This window comes from Vitis vinifera, chromosome 18 (genome assembly GCF_030704535.1).
Source record: "Vitis vinifera cultivar Pinot Noir 40024 chromosome 18, ASM3070453v1".
NCBI lineage: Eukaryota > Viridiplantae > Streptophyta > Magnoliopsida > Vitales > Vitaceae > Vitis > Vitis vinifera.
Genome location: NC_081822.1, coordinates 1635965 through 1656402, shown reverse-complemented (window position 1 = coordinate 1656402; position 20438 = coordinate 1635965). Strand labels below are relative to the sequence as shown.

At 36.8% G+C, this 20438-nt stretch overlaps 4 protein-coding genes across 4 annotated transcripts; 2 read left to right on the top strand and 2 right to left on the bottom strand.

The window, feature by feature from the left end:
• Nucleotides 1–636: 636 nt before the first annotated feature.
• On the bottom strand, nucleotides 637–1340 carry LOC100247165 (uncharacterized). The gene has a single exon (XM_002285863.4). The coding sequence runs from the start codon at nucleotides 1263–1265 to the stop codon at nucleotides 801–803; it is 465 nt and encodes a 154-aa protein (XP_002285899.1). The 5' UTR covers nucleotides 1266–1340; the 3' UTR covers nucleotides 637–800.
• Nucleotides 1341–1516: 176 nt separating this feature from the next.
• Nucleotides 1517–3342, top strand: LOC100267650 (pentatricopeptide repeat-containing protein At1g20300, mitochondrial). The gene has a single exon (XM_002284720.4). It carries the CDS (start codon nucleotides 1517–1519, stop codon nucleotides 3110–3112), a length of 1596 nt encoding a protein of 531 aa, XP_002284756.1. The 3' UTR covers nucleotides 3113–3342.
• Nucleotides 3343–4030: 688 nt separating this feature from the next.
• LOC100242024 (uncharacterized) lies at nucleotides 4031–6856 on the bottom strand. Its single transcript, XM_002285865.4, has 3 exons — nucleotides 6615–6856; nucleotides 5362–5480; nucleotides 4031–4546 (listed from the first exon to the last, which is right to left on the bottom strand). Exons 1-3 carry the CDS (start codon nucleotides 6776–6778, stop codon nucleotides 4407–4409), a joined length of 423 nt encoding a protein of 140 aa, XP_002285901.2. The 5' UTR covers nucleotides 6779–6856; the 3' UTR covers nucleotides 4031–4406.
• Nucleotides 6857–9982: 3126 nt separating this feature from the next.
• LOC100264310 (DNA-directed RNA polymerase II subunit RPB1) lies at nucleotides 9983–19730 on the top strand. The gene is made up of 14 exons (XM_002285864.5): nucleotides 9983–10298; nucleotides 10513–10776; nucleotides 12688–12987; nucleotides 13095–13253; nucleotides 13534–13695; nucleotides 13815–14035; nucleotides 14120–14261; nucleotides 14341–14676; nucleotides 14822–15108; nucleotides 15207–15465; nucleotides 15577–18680; nucleotides 18985–19056; nucleotides 19156–19209; nucleotides 19309–19730. Exons 1-14 carry the CDS (start codon nucleotides 10215–10217, stop codon nucleotides 19409–19411), a joined length of 5547 nt encoding a protein of 1848 aa, XP_002285900.1. The 5' UTR covers nucleotides 9983–10214; the 3' UTR covers nucleotides 19412–19730.
• The last annotated feature ends 708 nt before the right edge of the window (nucleotides 19731–20438 follow it).

Genomic DNA, 20438 nt, shown 5'->3' with positions numbered 1-20438 from the left:
AATATTATATCAAATTGTCTTAGGACCGTTGATATGACATCAATACAATTTATTTTAAATTATATTTATTGAATATACTGATTTCAAATACTACCGTAATCCAATGACATCAGTAACTATTATTATACCACATCCGCGTTATAATAAAGCTATGTAGGTATGATTTTGATTTTTGAAATGTGTAAAAATATACGTGAGACTAATAATTTTTAATTTGATTTATGATCAATTTTTTAATTCAAATGATCCATTTTACGAAGAGATTTGAAGAGAGGATTATTTCACATATTAATTCTAAATTTTAATCATCAAAATTTGAGTTCTCCAACTAAATTTTCAACCTTCCAAACATAATAGAGAAAAATTCCCCAAAATCAATTTTATGGGAATGATTATTTGCTTCATCATCGATTTCCAGAACTAAAATCTCCTTTCGATTCAACAGCATTATGGCAGTATGAACTCCAAATTCATCACCAAATCACAATGACGCGTTTGATTGTGTTTTCTCTGGGTTTCCGTTTCTCTTCATAAATTTTCTCAACAATTGATTAGGGCTTCCAATTTTCTTCCCCCATCCGCAAATTTCACCTCATGGATCATCAAAATGAAGGGAAAACAGAAAACAAATAAACATAATTAAGACTCAGTTTTCTTTCGTTCCATTTTATTAGTTATCAAACAAATCACCAGGGTTTTCCAAACCCATTCCACCTCCAAAGCAAAATTCCTATAATGATATTCAAGTTTATAATCCCAATTGTACACATACATTTAAAAAACAATGAAGTTACCCAAAATCACCGTCGATCTCGATCTCTCCGTTCCTTCTCGACCAGCTCTTTCTGCTTCTCGACGAGCTTATCTAGGGCAGATTGCACCGCATCTCTGCCCCCAATAAGCAACCGAGTAATAATCTCCGGATCTTTCTCAAATCGCGCCTCTTCGAATTCTTTCCTCGCATTTTCTCTGAGAACGTCGCGCCAGAGAACGCCTCGCGAGTCGGGCCACATGAAGAATCGGGTGGCTCGAAGAATATCACGGTACAGACTTAGTGCCTCTCGCCGAGTGCTGGTGAGTCGCCGCCGAGTTAATATCTCGTCTTCTTCATCGTCGTAGCTATTCCCCTTCTTCACTATGTGCCTCTCCAATAGTTCCTCTACAGTGTCTGGTCCTTCGTGTAGGAAACGCCTCTGTAAGACGATGTCGTTCCGGATCATCTGGTTTAGGAATATCGCGAGGTTTCGACATTTTCCAGCCTTCATCGCTTCTCGTTTCTTCAGTCATCCTCCCTCACCTCTCCGGCATCTTATTTTCATACCCACGTCAGCATAAAAATTTGGGGATGAACCGGGGCCATATTTATGATGGATTTGGGCCCATATGGCCCAATAGAGATGTTTACGGAAAAAGCCCTAAACGGCGTCGTTGTGTGTTTTTGGGTTTTTCACTTTTTCCCCTGCTTTCTCTGTGCAAGGTTCTCAAACCCTTGAGGAAGCCTCAAGAGTAGGCATCAATGGCGTTGGTCAAGTCAAAGGTGCGTTTGTCTCTTTTACGATATAGTCTCTCTCCTGTTTCTCAGCATAGCTTTAGACTCTATTCTTCTTCTTCGGAAGCCTCCGAAGAAGAAGATGAAGTAAAGGAGAGTGGTAACAGTGCTGTTAATATCGTATTATCTTCTGAAGAAACCCTAGTTGTGGAAAAGTTTCATTCTCTGATCAAAAGCCACCAACGAAAAAACACTAACCCTGATCCTATCTCTCCAAATCCTCACTATACTATTGCTAGTCTGAGTTTCGATTTTTCCCAAATCTCCTCCGCGGATTCTGTCTCCTCCGCCATCGTCCGCCGCGTGATTGAGAAATGTGGTGGTGTCCGCCACGGCATTCCCTTTCCCCAAACACTAGCGTTCTTCAACTGGGCGACGAACCTTGAAGAGTTTGGGCACTCTCCCGAACCCTACATGGAGATGATTGATCTAGCCGGGAAGGTACGGCAATTCGATTTGGCGTGGCAGTTGATTGATTTGATGAAAACGCGAAACGTAGAAATCCCGGTTGAGACGTTCACCATCCTTGTTCGGCGGTATGTGAAGGCTGGATTGGCTGCAGAAGCGGTCCATGCGTTTAATCGTATGGAGGACTATGGCTGCAAACCTGATAAGATTGCATTTTCTGTTGTGATTAGTAGTCTATCTAAGAAGAGAAGGGCAATTGAGGCTCAGTCCTTTTTTGATAGTTTGAAGGATAGATTCGAGCCTGATGTGGTTGTGTACACTAGCTTGGTTCATGGGTGGTGCCGAGCAGGCAACATTTCAGAAGCAGAGAGGGTTTTTGGGGAAATGAAGATGGCTGGAATTCAGCCCAATGTGTATACTTACAGTATTGTGATTGATGCATTGTGTAGAAGTGGACAAATTACGCGTGCCCATGATGTTTTTTCAGAGATGATTGATGTAGGGTGTGATCCAAATGCTATCACTTTCAACAACCTAATGCGGGTTCATGTCAAGGCAGGTCGAACGGAGAAGGTTTTACAAGTTTATAATCAGATGAAGAGGCTTGGATGCCCTCCTGATGCCATCACATACAATTTTCTCATCGAGAGTCATTGCAGAGATGACAATCTTGAAGAAGCTGTTAAGATTCTTAATTCAGTTAAGAAAGGGTGTAACCTAAATGCATCATCTTTCAATCCGATCTTTGGATGCATTTCAAAGTTGGGGGATGTCAATAGTGCCCACCGCATGTTTGCTAAGATGAAGGATTTGAAATGTAGACCCAATACAGTGACATACAATATATTGATGCGGATGTTTGCTGACAAAAAATCAACCGACATGGTTCTCAAGCTCAGGAAAGAAATGGATGAAAATGAAATTGAGCCTAATGCGAATACTTACCGGGTCCTAATTTCAACTTTCTGTGGAATTGGGCATTGGAACAATGCATACTCGTTCTTTAAGGAGATGATTGAGGAGAAATGCTTGAGACCAAGTCTGCCAGTTTATGAGATGGTGCTTCAGCAGCTGAGGAAGGCAGGGCAGCTAAAGAAGCATGAGGAATTGGTGGAGAAGATGGTGAATAGGGGATTTGTTACTCGGCCTCTATAGGAGTAGCTTATGCATCTATGAATTAAATTAGGTAACCTGTAATTTGCTCTGTTGTCATTTGTTTTGGATCATGGTAACTTATTTTTTCAACACTCAGAGATCAAAATTTTTGGCCCTGTATGACAGAATAATGATGCGGTTGCAGCTTCTCAGAACTAATTTTGGAAATTTATTGTTAAGGATTTAGAAAATCACACATTGGTTCTTTCAATATGAAGTTCTTTTCTAAACTAGTATTTGTGATCTTAATGTCGTTTGGTCTTTTTGGTGACCACACTGCAGTAATGTTCACATACAGTTTTGACTGCAGAAGAAGGTATATTATACCTCACATTTCTCCAAACTTAACTTTTCTTTCACATGTTTGGAGGTCTTCTTTTGTCATCTTATCATCCATGTTTTCCTGTTTTATTTTTTTATGTATTTATTTTTATTTTTTGGTGTAGACTAAGAATCTCCCATCATTGATTCTTGACTGGCATTTGTGAAGCATGGACATCCTCTCTAATTAAGGACTTAACAACCTTAAATGCTCAGAGTTCACTTTGGCAGCAAAAGCCTATACCAAGGTTAAAGGAAGCTTCCTTGAGGTCTGAAGCTAGAGCCTAGAGGATACCATTCTTAGAATTGCCATGACCCATAAGAGTGTCTTTCCCAATTGTCCAATTTCTGTACAGCAAGGAATATCTACCCCTTGTTTCTATTTCCATTTTGGAGATTTTGGTAGGCACCGAATGGGATAATTCAGCATAGGTCGAACTTCAAGTCTTCCTTTATCCATGAGCTCCGAAGTAATGGAAACTGTTATCGGGCCAAGCGCTGTGTTCCAATGCAATTTGAGTCTCATTTGGCCTTGTGAGTCCATTAAATGGTGAAGTGTTATGGTACATTACAAACAAACTGGAAACGACTCTTAACTGCACTTAATGAAGATATCATTGAAATTTATTTATAAAATAAGGTGATAGTCAAGCAATTTTACAAGCCAAAACCCCTGGAGCCATCACTTTACTTCGGCAGTGCAAATGATAACTGCCTCGAAAATGCGGCATTCCACTTGACTTCTATGATTTTACACCATTTTGGTTCTCACAAACCAAAGAAAAACTACAAACATGAAATTAGCCAAGTTTCAATAAGATGGCTGCAGCAGATTCTTTCCATTACAACCATTAAAAGCATCTAAAAACAAGTGAATTTTCTTCCATTTATGTTGCATTGCTGATTAACACGAAAAAAAAAGAGTGCTTTTTTCAGTCCTTCAAGATAAGGGATAAGTCCTTGCACTCCAACATCAATGACCCTGCATATCAAGCATTTCATCCAGACCTTTCAATCTCGCCAATCCTTCACTGATCAAAAAACGGATCCTCTGTTTGTCATTGCAGTTCCTGTTATTCTCCATTTCTTGTCTAACAGTCTGTCTCAATTCAGCTGTAAAATCCATTGCAAAGGAGGAAGGCATTAAGCTTGCACCCATCAAACATTATAGAAAGCCAAAATGATTTGAAAACCTTGGACGACATATTATAGTGTTTCAATGTAAGATAAACAACATTTCATATATGCACAATATAAGATTCAAAGAATCGTGTATAATAAATAAACTTGAGGTTGGTGAATGACAGAAAAAGTTAGAATACAGTCTGGAAACCTAAATCACAAACAGGGGAAAATCATCTAGAAATCATTAAGAAAAAAGCCACAAAAGACCTAAATGTGAAGGGATATTACCTATGCTCACATGTGACTTTAGAATGTCAGAAATGTTTCCCAGAGGGAAACCATTACATTCCATAAGCATTTCTGATTATCAATAGGTATGGGTTCTCTATGATGTGGGTTCCCTCTTTGGAGGACCTTTCCAAATAACTACAAGGTGGTTTCTACACAAGCAGGCAATGAAGAGGTTATGGACATAACCAAGCCAGATATTCTATTACTCAAAAAATGAGAATTATGTTCCCTTCAAAGTTTTGGTCCTTTCCAGTTGTAGCTCAAAACATCTTGGATATTTTCCTTTGACGGGGATAAAAATTCAACAGTGCGGAAAACAGTAATGATTAAACTTTAGGCACCCAAAGCTCTTCAGTTTTAGGGTTACAAGAGGTTTTCCTGGTTCTGATCAACAGAAAGAACATCAAAATGAAAAAACGACGAAAATACAATTTTGCAAAAACTTTCATGTTGATAATGCACTCTACAAAGCAGTAATCTAATAAAAAATTCTTCCAAGTTGAAGATTTTACCTCTAGCATGTTCAGGGGCTCTTCCAGCAACTCTTAGTGCCTGCCTGTACAGCTTCAGCACTCGAGCACGGAGAAGGAAATCCTGCAAATCCAAGAGGAGAACCATAACCAGTTCCCCTCTGCAGCAAAATATTTCATGTCACAGTATTTCCAGTGTAAAAAGTCATGCCAGTTGTGAAAGTAACACCAACAATGACTATTTTCAGATAGCTCAAAGCAATTTAAATCTTCAAAACAGGTTTAAAAGTCAGTAAATGATTTCCAATATGAAGGGTTTGTCAGTACATTTCTCCAAGACACTCACTGACATGCTATGTAATGTTTTGCAAAATTAAAGGCAATTTTCCACTATATCTATTAGAAGAAACACTTCAGACAAGCAGACATACTGGACCGGAGGTATTAGCAAAGGAACATCACTTCTTTTAGGGTCCATTTGGTATGTGGGAAGAGGAATGGAAATAGGATGAGAACTGAGGTGAATTAGAATACCATGTGGAAGAAAGGAATCAACAGCCTAATGACAGGTGATTTGGCGGAATTTGATTTCCATACTAATAAATTTTTTATTCCTGTTCCATTCTTAAAAATAATCTAAACACGTTAATGAATAAAAATTTCCCACTCTATTCCAGCATCCCAAACTTGACCTTAGTGCATTCACAAATCCACTTGCAGTTAGAATTTAACACTTCTATGACTATGTCTGGTACAAATGTGGATATCAATTAAGGTTTTATCATTAATCTCACAAGAAAACTAAAAGAAAATGATAAAAGTAGAATTGCGAACCAATGAATCAGATAACCCACATCATTGCATTTCTCTCAGGAGTTTCTAAGTAGAAATTCTAAATATATATTTCATAAATTTCACTTATATCACCTTCACATTTGGATCTTGGAAATGACATGGGAAATACAATGAAAATAGCTTCATGGAAGGACTTCATTTCCTGTAATTTTCAACATTTTCCTTTCCCTCGTTCTTCCGAAGATCCAAACAGAGACTAAACATCAACTCGGAGGAGGAAATTCCCCAAATGAGCAGTGCATCCATTGATAAATAAATAAATAAAAGATAAAATCAATAATTGAAATCATTTTCACAGTGATGGCAACAGGATTCAACACATCCCATAATCACCACATTCGATTTAATTTAATTCAACAACTAGGGTTTTCCTTCAGCTGGGGTGAATGTAAAGAATATCGAACCAATATTTTGACTTTAAGGAATCCACTTTGGCATACCTTAGGGAAAACAAGGGTGGTGACTCCGGTAACTCCGGTGACTCCTCTCTTCCCTTCTCCTCCGGCCTTTCAAAGTCCAGGAAGAGCGCGTTAGCGGTTACTTCCACAAGCCACGAGGGCAGTGAACAGTCTTGACAAGCTAAAAGACCATTAAGACCCTCCATAAACCTACTCGCTAAAATCCAGCCGAACACGGAACAAACAGCGAGGATCGCACAATTTAATTTAAATCGACAAATTTTATAAATGTTTAGGTTGTGTTTGGCAACTTTCTTTAAAATAGTTTTCTTTTTTTCAAAATAAAAAATAAAAAAACGTGTTTAGTAATCAAAATCGTAAAATACTAAAATAGTACTACTAAAATAGTTTTATATTTTCAAAAATAGAAAATATTTTTAATTGTTTTCATTTGTTTTATAATAGTGATTTTAAAAGAAATTATATAAATAAAGAAAATAATTAAAAATAAAATATTTTATATAAAAATTATTTTTAAAAACATAAAAAATATAAAATAATTTTCTTCTTTTAAAAATAGAAAACATAGGCTTTATTTGGTTACTGTTATTTTAGAACATATTTCTATTTTCCAAAATAAAATAAAAATAAGAAAATATGTTTGACATTCATAAAACAAAAAATAGTCTTTTGTTCCTAAAACTAAAAAATATGATGCTTTCAAATAACATATTGTAATTATTTTAGATTGTTTTCATTTATTTTTAGGTTGTTTGAAAAAATTATTATATAAATATGAAAAATATTTAAAAATAAAGCATTATCCATAAAAGTCATTTTTAAAGCATATTTAAAACAAATGAAAAACATTTTATGTCATAAATAAACGTTTATCTTATAAAACATTATAAAATGGTTTTAAAAAACCATTCTAAAAAACTACTTTTTAAAACACTTCTCAAATAGAATCGTTTTCATATAATATCTTATACTTATTTTCAATTGTTTTTACTTATTTTATAATGGTGATTCTAAAAAATAATTATACAAATGTATAAAATTATTTAAAATAAAGCATTATATATAAAAATTATTTTTAAAATACAAATTTATTGTTAAGATTTTAATTATACCAACCCAAGATAATCGCCCTAGGGTAGGGCGTGAATTGGGTGATGATTATTATTATTATTATTAGTTTTGCAAATTTAATAATTATGGATACAAGTGAAAATTACATGCAATTGTGTAAAAAAATATAATGAAAAAAATAATTATAAGGAATAAATAATGTAAACTCAATATTTTTATAGTAATTTTGTATAAATTAGCTACCTTCAAATTCTTGATGGAGCGAGAGTTCCACTAATCAAAGACTTTTAAAGTCAAAACCTTCAAACTCTTTATATTTAGACTTTGGATTCTAAAAGACCTTTTATGATTCTCAAAAGATATCTCACTCTTAAACAACATCTTAAGTGATACTTTATACTTCAAGAACCCTTCAATAATACCTTGTATTTATATTTCCTCACTTAAGTTATAGCCTACAATTGAACTCACTTTAGATAGGTTATAAAATTGATAATATATATATATATACATATAATCACAAAATCATAGTACAAATTTAAGTTCAAATTATATAAAGAAAAATTAAAATTGAGGTGTGCTAAATGGCTATGCAAGTCTTGAATCAAAGTGCACTTAAAACACTCATTCGAATGATAAAAAATACTCAAGAAAAAAAATTGGAATATTAAGCCTCTTAAAACAATAAAGTTTAGAACCTTAAAAAATTATTACGAAACTCAAACTAATCATTAGACACAATTTTGGGTTGATCGATCAAACTATCTATTTGATTCATTCACTGATTATTGGAGATCAAATATCAACTCAGATCTTGATGAAGACTTTACCTCAACCAACTAAACACATGCTATTGAAAGTCAAAAGTGACAAAATAACTCTCGATTGGTCGAGTTCAAATGGCTTAAGTAGTTCTTCACACCTTCAATCGATTATACTATAAAAGTGTTTTAATAGCCCGTTTTGAAGTATAAACCCTTCAACAACTTATGTTTAACTTATTAAAACCTCTTATGATAAGTTTAAAAAATATTTGGCTCGAGGTTTTAATTGAAAACATGAAGTCATTCAATTAGAAAATAATTGAAACAATTTAACACTTGGATGGTTTTTTTTTTTTTTTGTTGTGCTTTAAGTACAAATAAAATGCATAACTTTAGTGCACTAACAACCTTTGATATTCCCATTAAGGTTTTCTTACTTTTTTTTTTAAAAAAACTTGATTTTGTCTGTGTGATTTGTCATTTTAAAAATCTTTTTACCTAAATACACTTAATATAAAATATTAATTTCAAACCTTGTGTTATCATCAAAATCAACACTAACCAAATATTGGTTTCACAACTAGTTCATTTTTTAATTTAACATATATTTTTGTAGGTTCACGACTGACTTGTTACTTGATAGTTGACCTGTTCATTTCCTAGTTTATTTAGAAGTCAATCTATTCATTTGACTTTTCAAGATTTTGTAAAAGGCTTAATTTTTAACTAAAAAACAGTGGGAAAATTGCAAACCCTTCTAAACATTGATTACCCTTATTAAAGGTGATTTTTATTTAAGAATATATTCCTATAAATTTTAAAAATTTTAAGTTGTACTATAAAAAATATAATTAAGTGGATATATATATATATATTTAAAGATTTAACATATACTTTTATAGTTTTAACATACAAATTTTCAAGATTTTGCAAAGAATTTAATTTTTTAGCTCAAAAAATGTTGGAAAAAACTGGTTAAACAAAATATATTAAACATGAGTTATATTAACTAAAGGTGATTTTTATTTAAATATATTTCATATAATTTTAAAAAAATTTAAGACAAGTATAAATTCAAATGAATAAATTTTTATATTTTAAAACAAATAATATTCAATCCACTAAATCTAAGTTTAGGTTTATGTTTCTCGAAGGTTTTAAGAATAGTAAAAAATATTAAGATTTTTTTATTTCTTTATATTTGCTTATATTACGAAAAATATATAAAAAAAAAATCACATTTTTCTTCCTTCTACTTGTACTTTTTTTTTGTTCTTTCATGTTTTCCCTCGTCTTTTGCTTGTAACCAAACACAGCGTTAATAACTCGTTAAATCTTGGATTTGATTTTTTTTTTTTTTTTTTCCTCTATGTAACTTTTTCTTCATTGCTGCGAGGAAAGTGTCATTGCCAAAAGACACCCCGATGCCATCCGTTTTCTAGAGGGTGTTTTGGGTATTTACAGAAACATACTGGCTTGTGCGCACCCTGCGCACTTTTGCGGATACGCCCCTAGGGCCTGATATCAGTCTATAAATACCCCTCATACCTCACCAATTAGGATTCTAGAGTCTCTCGCGAAAACGCGATCTCCAGAATGAGAGAGAGGCGGTGTGAGCGAGGAGTCCGCTGCTATTGAAATTGGACTGTGACTTCTACAAGCGCAAAACCAACACATAAAATCGAAAATCGAAGCACAGTTCGTTGGCGATCAAAGCCTTGCCCTCACCGAACATCTGACAAACCCTAATTTATATTTTATCTGAAGCATAAACCGATCTGTAGCCATGGATATGCGATTCCCGTACTCTCCGGCAGAGGTCGCCAAAGTCCGCATGGTTCAGTTTGGCATACTCAGTCCCGATGAAATCGTAACCTCTCGCTGCCCAATTACTTTCCATTCTTTTTCCGTTTGGTTTTCAGGGAATTATAGAAAAAATAAAAGAAAAAAAAATGGAATTCGATGACAGTTTATTCGGCTTCAACCCTAGAGACTGCGCTTATTGTTTCTATTCGCGGCAGCCAGACCAGAAATTAGGGTTTCATAGGCTTAGGTTTTAATCGCGTGTTTTCGTTTCTCTGCAGAGACAAATGTCGGTTGTACAGATCGAGCACAGTGAGACAACAGAGAGAGGAAAGCCGAAGCCAGGAGGGCTGAGCGATCCTCGGCTCGGTACAATTGACAGAAAGATGAAGTGCGAGACCTGCACAGCGAACATGGCCGAATGTCCTGGGCATTTCGGTCACCTAGAACTTGCTAAACCTATGTTCCACATCGGGTTTATGAAAACTGTCCTCAGTATTATGCGGTGTGTTTGCTTCAATTGTTCGAAAATCCTCGCAGATGAGGTAGTTTTCCCCTTAATTTAGTTGCGCATAAATGAACTATCTTCAACTTCTTACTGGGTTACTGTTTTTTAAAGTCAGGATTATGGTTTCTCTTTGTAACTTAGCTGACACGCTTAGAGGGTTTCTCTCTAACTTGGAATTGAAGTGGTGAATTGGTTAACAAAGTTGACTTAGATGACATGCTTAGGGGGTTCCACTCTCACTTGGATTGAAGCGGTGAATTGGTTGGTGGAGTTGAGATTTGTTTTCTCCAACTTAACTCTAATAATAGCAATCAAATTCCTATTTCTCATAGTTTTTGGTTATGCATTCTTCGAATTTAGGTTCATTAGTTTTGCATGATTAAGCTTGAAGTTTGCCAATAAAGCTAACTGAAAATGTGAAATGGATATCTAAATCCAAATTTGCCAACATGAAATCCTTAAGTAAAAGAAAGCAAAATATTCGGTTCTTTCCTTGATAAATCTCACTTGTATAAGAACAAGTCGTGTCACCTGCATCAGATTTGAATTCCATTTTTTAATTGGTGAAGAGCTAGGTCATTCACTCCTTCACTGTAAAAGCGTGATGCGATGCATTAGGCCTTTAAGGCATAGAATGTCTACCAGCTCCTATTCAATCACTGGTGGGAAGGGCTTCACCATGAGAAGTTGAAAGATCAAATTTGCACTTCAGGAATGTTTTTCTTGATTAGTTTAGAGATTAAGAGTGCTAGAATCAGTGTTGTTAAAAGCGAAAGGCGATACCAAGGTGATAAGACTCCTTTTAGCCTAAGGCGAAAAGCTAAAAACAAGGTGATAGCCTGGCTACAGTAAGACTCTAAAAAATAAACATATGTTTAATTATTCAATATTTAACCAATATAAGTGTTGTCTCCAACAATCAACACTATTAATTTTGTATCCCTTATGGTGTCTTATAAAATTAATAAAATAGTAATAATTATTTAAAGTGTTAAATATTATATCCTACATCATAAAAAACATCATATTGTTTAGAGAAATTCATCTTATCTAAATGCTTATTCTAATTTTCCATACATCTAAAAATCAACATAAAAAATGAAATAAGCGAATGAACATTTAAGAGAAGCTTTAGTCCATCAAGACTAGATTGATATTCCTTTATAGCTCATTATTACTATTATTGATAATTTAATATTTCATTTTATACTTTGTTTAATTTAAAGATAGATTGAATTAAATTACAATCTAAGTATGTTTAATCTTATCCTATGGTCAAAGATGATCGTCTTTATGCCTCGGCCTTATCCTAAGGCGATGACCTTTTTTTTTTTTTTTTTTTTTGATAAGTAAATGATTATCATTAAAGAAAAAGGAAAGAGACGCTAAAATAGCGACTCTAAGTATACAAAACCTATACACCCACCAACAAAGGCCAAAAGACAAAAAACCGATTGCCACAAGCCTACTAAGAACCCAACCAATCAATAAAATTAGCTATTGTTAGAGGGCAATCGTCTATGAACAACTTAGCCTCAGCCCATAAAGTAAGAATAAAAGAGTGTTTCAATCTCTAATTAAATAGTAAGTGGTTATGCTGCTGGCCAGTTGCCTTCCTTTTTCATGATCCTTTCTGTTTCTCTGTCGTCTAAGCCATAATGATTGAAATTGAAGAAGTTGAAAGAGATTGTCCTGATTAGCAGCTGCCAACCTTATTATGTAATTCCGATAAGACTTTAGTTTCTCTGATTTAGTTTTATTATTTAGAAAGTTAATTTTTTTTTTTTAAATGGCAGCTTCTGTGTCATTGGTAAAGGTTGCTCCTAACTTACATTAAATTTACTTCTCATGAAGTTATTTTAAATCCCTCTGATTTTATCCTATTTAATATTCTTTATCTGTATGTTCCCTTGTTTCCTGTCTTCTTATTTGGTTATGAATTTTGTAGGAGGATCACAAGTTTAAGCAAGCCCAGAAAATCAGAAATCCCAAAAATAGACTAAAGAAAATTTTGGATGCCTGTAAGAACAAAAGCAAATGTGAAGGTGGTGATGAAATTGAGACACAAGCTCTAGATTCTGATGAACCAGTTAAAAAGAGTCGAGGAGGTTGCGGTGCTCAGCAACCAAAGCTTACTATTGAAGGTATGAAAATGATTGCTGAATACAAGATTCAAAGGAAGAAAAATGATGACCCAGAACAACTTCCTGAACCTGTTGAAAGAAAACAGCAGCTTTCTGCTGAAAGGGTAACTCATTCTGCAAACACTTCTTACATTTTTCTCATCCTTTCATCTCTCCGTGCTTCTTGGCCTACCATTTCAGTTAAGATTAATATCCTGTTAAATTCATGCAGGTGCTTAATGTCTTGAAGAGAATAAGCGATGAAGACTGCATTTTGTTGGGACTAAATCCCAAATATGCTCGTCCAGATTGGATGATTTTGCAAGTGCTCCCGATTCCACCACCTCCAGTGAGGCCATCTGTAATGATGGATACTTCATCACGGAGTGAGGCAAGCCTTTCTGTGCTGTTGTAACTTGAGAGTTCCTGTCTCTATAATCCAAGAGTTGTATATGTTCTTGTTCTTATTATTATCATTTATTATTATTGTTGTTGTTGTTGTTATTGTTATTTTTTTCTGTTTCTCCAGAGGATGAGGTTCTAGTAAATGATAGGTTAAAGTTGTCAATGTGGTTATGGGTGATGTTATCAAAATGAAATTCTATTCCTAATCTTACAAATAAAATGTTGGACTCTAACATCCTGATCTTCTATGTATATTCTTGAACCAGGATGACTTAACCCATCAGTTGGCAATGATCATTAGGCATAATGAGAATCTGAGGAGACAGGAGAGAAATGGGGCTCCTGCACACATAATCTCAGAATTTGCACAGCTACTGCAGTTTCATGTGGCTACATATTTTGATAATGAGCTTCCTGGACAACCTAGGGTAAGTCAACATTTTTTTTTTTGATAGGCAAAACAAGGTAAAGCCTAGTTTAAGACTGCCATGTATGTATGCTTCCAGTCACTTCTTGGCATTGATCCAAGTTCTTGCTTACTGTTCAGGCTACACAGAGGTCTGGCCGCCCTATTAAATCTATATGCAGTCGGCTTAAGGCTAAGGAGGGTAGGATCAGAGGAAACCTGATGGGGAAACGTGTAGACTTCTCAGCTCGGACTGTTATCACACCTGATCCTACTATTAACATCGATGAACTGGGAGTACCATGGAGTATTGCTTTAAATTTAACTTATCCAGAAACTGTGACTCCTTACAACATTGAAAGGTCAAGACCTCTAGATAAACTTTATTTGGTTTTATCCCCTATATGTTTGGCTCTCTTGTCCTAAAGTATGACTTATGTTGCCAGGTTGAAGGAGCTTGTGGAATATGGACCCCATCCTCCACCTGGTAAAACTGGTGCCAAGTATATCATAAGGGAAGATGGTCAGAGGCTTGATCTCCGATATTTGAAGAAAAGTAGCGATCATCACCTGGAACTTGGATACAAGGTGACTCCTCTTCTGTTTTGAATTATTCTTGATTAGGTTTCTCATCTTTCACCTTAATGTACTGAAATCTTGTTTTCAGGTGGAGCGACACTTAAATGATGGGGATTTTGTTCTCTTCAATAGACAGCCAAGTCTGCATAAAATGTCTATTATGGGGCATAGAATCAAGATCATGCCATACTCAACCTTCCGGTTGAATTTGTCTGTTACATCCCCATATAATGCAGATTTTGATGGAGATGAAATGAATATGCATGTTCCTCAGTCATTTGAAACAAGAGCAGAGGTTTTGGAGCTGATGATGGTCCCTAAATGCATTGTGTCACCTCAATCAAATCGACCAGTTATGGGTATCGTCCAGGATACACTTTTGGGTTGCCGCAAGATCACTAAGAGAGATACCTTCATTGAGAAGGTGGGGACTGGATGATGATGATTAATAATAATAATAAGCATTATTATTATTGGCTATTTGTTTCTGTGCTAATCTCACTCCAAGTTCCTAAGCCTATAACATTTTTCCCCTTTATTAATTTGTTTATTTATTTATTCCTTCATAGGATGTTTTTATGAATATCTTGATGTGGTGGGAGGATTTTGATGGGAAAATACCTGCACCGGCAATCTTGAAGCCTAGACCACTATGGACAGGAAAGCAAGTGTTCAATCTTATCATTCCTAAGCAGATAAATCTTTTGAGAACATCGGCCTGGCACTCAGAATCTGAAACTGGCTTCATAACTCCTGGAGATACTCAAGTTCGAATAGAGAAAGGGGAGCTTCTTGCTGGCACTCTTTGCAAGAAAACCCTTGGGACATCCACTGGAAGTCTTATACATGTAATTTGGTATGTTTATGCAAACAACTCAGACTGTTTTCAGTTTCTATTCCTGTAAATCTGCACTTCATAAATTAGGCTACCTCTTTTGTGTGTGTATGTAACAGGGAGGAGGTTGGCCCAGATGCTGCTCGCAAGTTCTTGGGACACACTCAGTGGCTTGTTAACTATTGGCTTTTGCAGAATGGTTTTAGCATTGGCATTGGAGACACAATTGCTGATGCAGCAACCATGGAAAAGATTAATGAAACTATATCTAAAGCCAAGAATGAAGTGAAAGAACTTATTAGGGCTGCCCAAGAAAGACAGTTAGAAGCGGAGCCTGGGCGGACTATGATGGAATCATTTGAGAACAGAGTGAACCAGGTGCAGGAACTATATGAATTTTTTCTTTCTAAATATCTGCACCACCTCCTTCCTACCTCTCTCCCCCTGCTCCTTTCTGTTAGTTTTACTAACACATTCCTCCTAATTCAGGTGTTGAATAAAGCCCGTGATGATGCAGGAAGTAGTGCTCAGAAGAGCTTGTCAGAAAGTAACAATCTCAAGGCAATGGTTACTGCTGGGTCAAAAGGAAGTTTTATCAACATATCACAGATGACTGCTTGTGTGGGACAGCAGAATGTTGAGGGTAAGCGAATCCCATATGGCTTCATAGATCGAACGCTTCCCCATTTCACCAAAGATGACTACGGACCTGAAAGTCGAGGATTTGTCGAAAACTCTTATCTGCGTGGGTTGACCCCTCAAGAATTCTTTTTTCATGCTATGGGTGGTAGGGAAGGTTTGATTGATACTGCAGTCAAAACTTCTGAGACTGGATATATCCAGAGGCGGCTTGTGAAGGCTATGGAAGATATTATGGTCAAATATGATGGTACTGTTAGGAACTCATTGGGGGATGTTATCCAGTTTTTGTATGGTGAAGATGGTATGGATGCAGTGTGGATTGAAACACAGAAGCTGGATTCACTTAAAATGAAGAAGGGTGAATTTGATAGAGTGTTCAAATATGAGATTGATGATGAGAATTGGAATCCAAGCTACATGTTGCCAGAACATGTTGAGGATCTGAAAACCATTAGGGAGTTCCGTAATGTGTTTGATGCTGAAGTTCAGAAACTTGAGGCAGATCGATTCCAGCTTGGAACGGAGATTGCTACCACCGGTGATAATTCTTGGCCTATGCCTGTGAATTTAAAGAGGCTCATTTGGAATGCACAAAAAACATTTAAAGTTGACTTGAGAAGGCCTTCTGATATGCATCCCATGGAGATTGTGGAAGCTGTTGATAAGCTTCAGGAGAGGCTGAAGGTTGTTCCTGGTGATGATTTGATCAGCATGGAAGCTCAGAAAAATGCCACCCTCTTCTTTAATATACTGCTTCGTAGCACATTCGCCAGTAAGAGGGTGTTAAAGGAATACAGGCTCACTCGGGAAGCATTTGAGTGGGTTATTGGTGAGATAGAATCACGCTTCCTGCAGTCGCTTGTCGCCCCTGGAGAAATGATTGGTTGCGTTGCTGCCCAGTCCATTGGTGAGCCTGCAACACAGATGACCCTGAACACTTTCCACTACGCTGGTGTGAGTGCCAAGAACGTCACTCTTGGTGTTCCCAGGTTGAGGGAAATTATTAATGTGGCTAAAAAAATAAAAACCCCATCTCTCTCTGTCTACTTGAAGCCTGACGTTAGCAAAACCAAGGAGAGAGCAAAGAATGTCCAATGTGCTTTGGAATACACTACCTTGCGGAGTGTAACACAAGCTACTGAGGTATGGTATGATCCAGATCCCATGAGCACCATTATAGAGGAGGATGTTGATTTTGTCAAGTCCTATTATGAAATGCCTGATGAAGAAGTTGCTCCAGAGAAAATTTCTCCCTGGCTACTCCGTATAGAGCTGAATCGGGAGATGATGGTTGATAAGAAGTTGAGCATGGCTGACATTGCTGAAAAGATTAATCTTGAGTTTGATGATGATTTAACCTGCATTTTTAATGATGACAATGCTGAGAAATTGATTCTACGCATCCGCATTATGAATGATGAGGCTCCTAAGGGAGAGTTGCAGGATGAATCTGCTGAAGATGATGTTTTCCTCAAGAAGATTGAGAGTAACATGCTGACTGAAATGGCCCTTCGAGGCATCCCAGATATTAACAAGGTGTTTATTAAATCTGGTAAAGTGAATAAGTTTGATGAGAGTGAGGGTTTTAAGCCAGAGGTGGAATGGATGCTTGATACTGAAGGTGTCAATCTTTTAGCTGTTATGTGTCATGAAGATGTTGATGCTAGGAGGACAACTAGTAATCACTTGATTGAAGTAATTGAAGTTCTTGGAATTGAGGCGGTTCGTCGGTCCCTGTTAGATGAGTTGCGAGTGGTCATTTCATTCGATGGATCTTATGTAAATTACAGGCACTTGGCTATTCTGTGTGATACCATGACATACCGCGGTCACTTGATGGCCATCACGCGTCATGGTATCAATCGGAATGATACTGGGCCAATGATGAGATGCTCATTTGAAGAGACAGTGGACATCCTTCTTGATGCTGCTGTCTATGCTGAAACTGATTTTTTGAGGGGTGTTACAGAAAATATCATGTTAGGTCAGCTGGCACCCATTGGTACAGGAGATTGTGCCCTGTACCTAAATGATCAGATGCTTCAGCATGCTATAGAACTTCAGCTCCCAAGTTATATGGAAGGTTTGGATTTTGGCATGACACCTTCCCGTTCACCAATCACGGGTACTCCATATCATGATGGCATGATGTCACCAAATTACTTGCTGAGCCCAAATCTTCGTCTGTCACCAATTACAGATGCACAATTTTCTCCTTATGTTGGGGGCATGGCATTCTCTCCTACATCGTCACCAGGTTACAGTCCATCTTCTCCAGGATATAGTCCATCATCTCCTGGTTATAGCCCTACTTCTCCTGGCTACAGTCCAACCTCCCCAGGATACAGCCCCACTTCACCTGGTTACAGCCCTACCTCACCTACATACAGTCCCAGCTCTCCTGGATATAGTCCAACAAGTCCTGCATATTCTCCCACAAGTCCATCTTACTCCCCAACCTCACCCAGCTACAGCCCCACATCCCCCAGCTACAGCCCCACATCTCCCAGTTACAGTCCTACATCTCCAAGCTACAGTCCTACTTCTCCAAGTTACAGTCCAACTTCTCCTGTCTACAGCCCAACATCACCCTCATACAGCCCCACTTCTCCTGCATACAGCCCCACTTCTCCTGCTTACAGCCCCACCTCACCTTCCTATAGCCCAACCTCACCTTCCTATAGCCCGACCTCACCATCCTATAGCCCAACCTCACCTTCTTATAGTCCAACCTCTCCATCATACAGCCCCACCTCTCCGGCATATAGCCCGACCTCTCCTGGTTACAGTCCAACATCTCCTAGCTACAGTCCCACCTCTCCAAGCTACAGCCCTACATCACCTAGTTATAATCCTTCCTCAGCAAAATACAGCCCATCACTGGCATATTCTCCCAGCAGTCCAAGACTATCTCCATCAAGCCCTTACAGTCCGACATCACCAAATTACAGGTAAATGTTGATCTACCGTCTTTTGGAGTTAAAATTCCTGATTTAATCTATAGACTTGGCATTCTAGGGAGTCAAATGACTTGACAAAACCAACTCAACTTTCTTGCTTCATTTAGTCCTTGATTTGTTTCTTTTGAGTCTCGATTAATTGTTTGTTTCTTTTGAATCTTAGATTAATTGTTAGACTAAGGTGGAGCATTTTGAAAAGACTTGTTTTGATAAAGTTCTTTGACTTATATTGTTTCAGTTTACCCCTGCTTAATATGGGTTTTGCATATTTAATCATTTCTTCCTATTCTTGCAGTCCAACATCACCATCATATTCACCTACATCTCCCTCTTATTCACCTGCAAGTCCAACATACAGCCCTACCAGGTACTGTTGTTTCCCATAATTCTTTGTGTAGCTTTGAGCACTGATGCATGCTGTAATTTGGTAGATCCTCATTTCCCTAGCCTATGTTAATTTTTACAGCCCTTACAATTCTGGTGTGAGCCCGGATTACAGCCCAAGCTCTCCACAGTACAGGTAAGTGAAACTTTATTTTTTGGGTTTAGTACATGTTCTTTATGTGCTTTTGCTATGTTCATGGTGCTAAACTGAACCTGAACCCTTACGACTGTGCAGTCCAAGTGCGGGTTATTCACCAAGTGCACCTGGTTACTCGCCATCTTCTACCAGCCAGTACACTCCGCAGATGAGCAATAAGGATAATGGGAGTCCTCAGTAGATCATACACGTGCATGGTGGAAGATTTTGCTTTTCTTCAGAAGTCAATCTTATGTTTCTAGTAGGTTCTGCTCTGCAGATTGGAAGGAGAGCCATTTTCTAAAGAGACTTTTGTAGGGGTGGACAAATTTCTGTATGATAATATATTGTATTATGGGACACATTTTTTATGGTGTAACTTCGTGCATTGTTGTGAACTCTCGATATAATTGTTTTGATGTATTTTGCAGAGGAAAATGATATGGTGGAGGTGCCGTATCTTCAAAATGTAGTTTCAGAATTGATCTTATAAATGAATCTTAACGATAAGAATTACATTCTGCGATCATGTTTCGAGTGGAGGGTATATTAATTATTGACAGATTGTTGTTACCACAGAAAGTTTGGAGGAACTCTTACCTCCCATGAGAAGGAAATCTTAGCAGCAAGTGTGGTGCCTCTCCCTTCCAATCAAAATAAGTATGGTTCTTAATGACTTGAATGTCTAGGATATTATCATTAGGTTAGTATGGTACTTGTATAGGAATCCAAAGAAAGCTCAGTTTTGTTCTAATAAATATTGATAAATTTCCTATTCAATATTGTTCAATAAAATAAGCAATTATTAAATCCCTTTTATATAGTCACTTTCACCACAGAACTTTTACATAAAATAAGTAAAGAATAATTTTTTATCATATTCAATCACCAAGACATGACAATAAAGATCTGTTTTGACACATTCGGCCCAAATACTCTTTCATAACTTATCTTGCTCAAATTTTCCTTCATATCCCAAGTAATACAATCTCACTTTTGGCCAGTCGCCATCATACTATGTAGATTCCTCCAGTTCACAGGTCACCAAAAGTAGTTGATTTGATGATTCATATGCCAATATGATCGCTTATCAGTGAAAAGGGGCAGCGGTTCACTTCTGTTATGCTCCAATAGCTCTAAATTAAAATGATGAATTCCTATAACCACATCTAAAACAGGGAGGAACGGCTTTCCCAGGGAATCCAGAACTCCAGACTCCTGTCACAGCA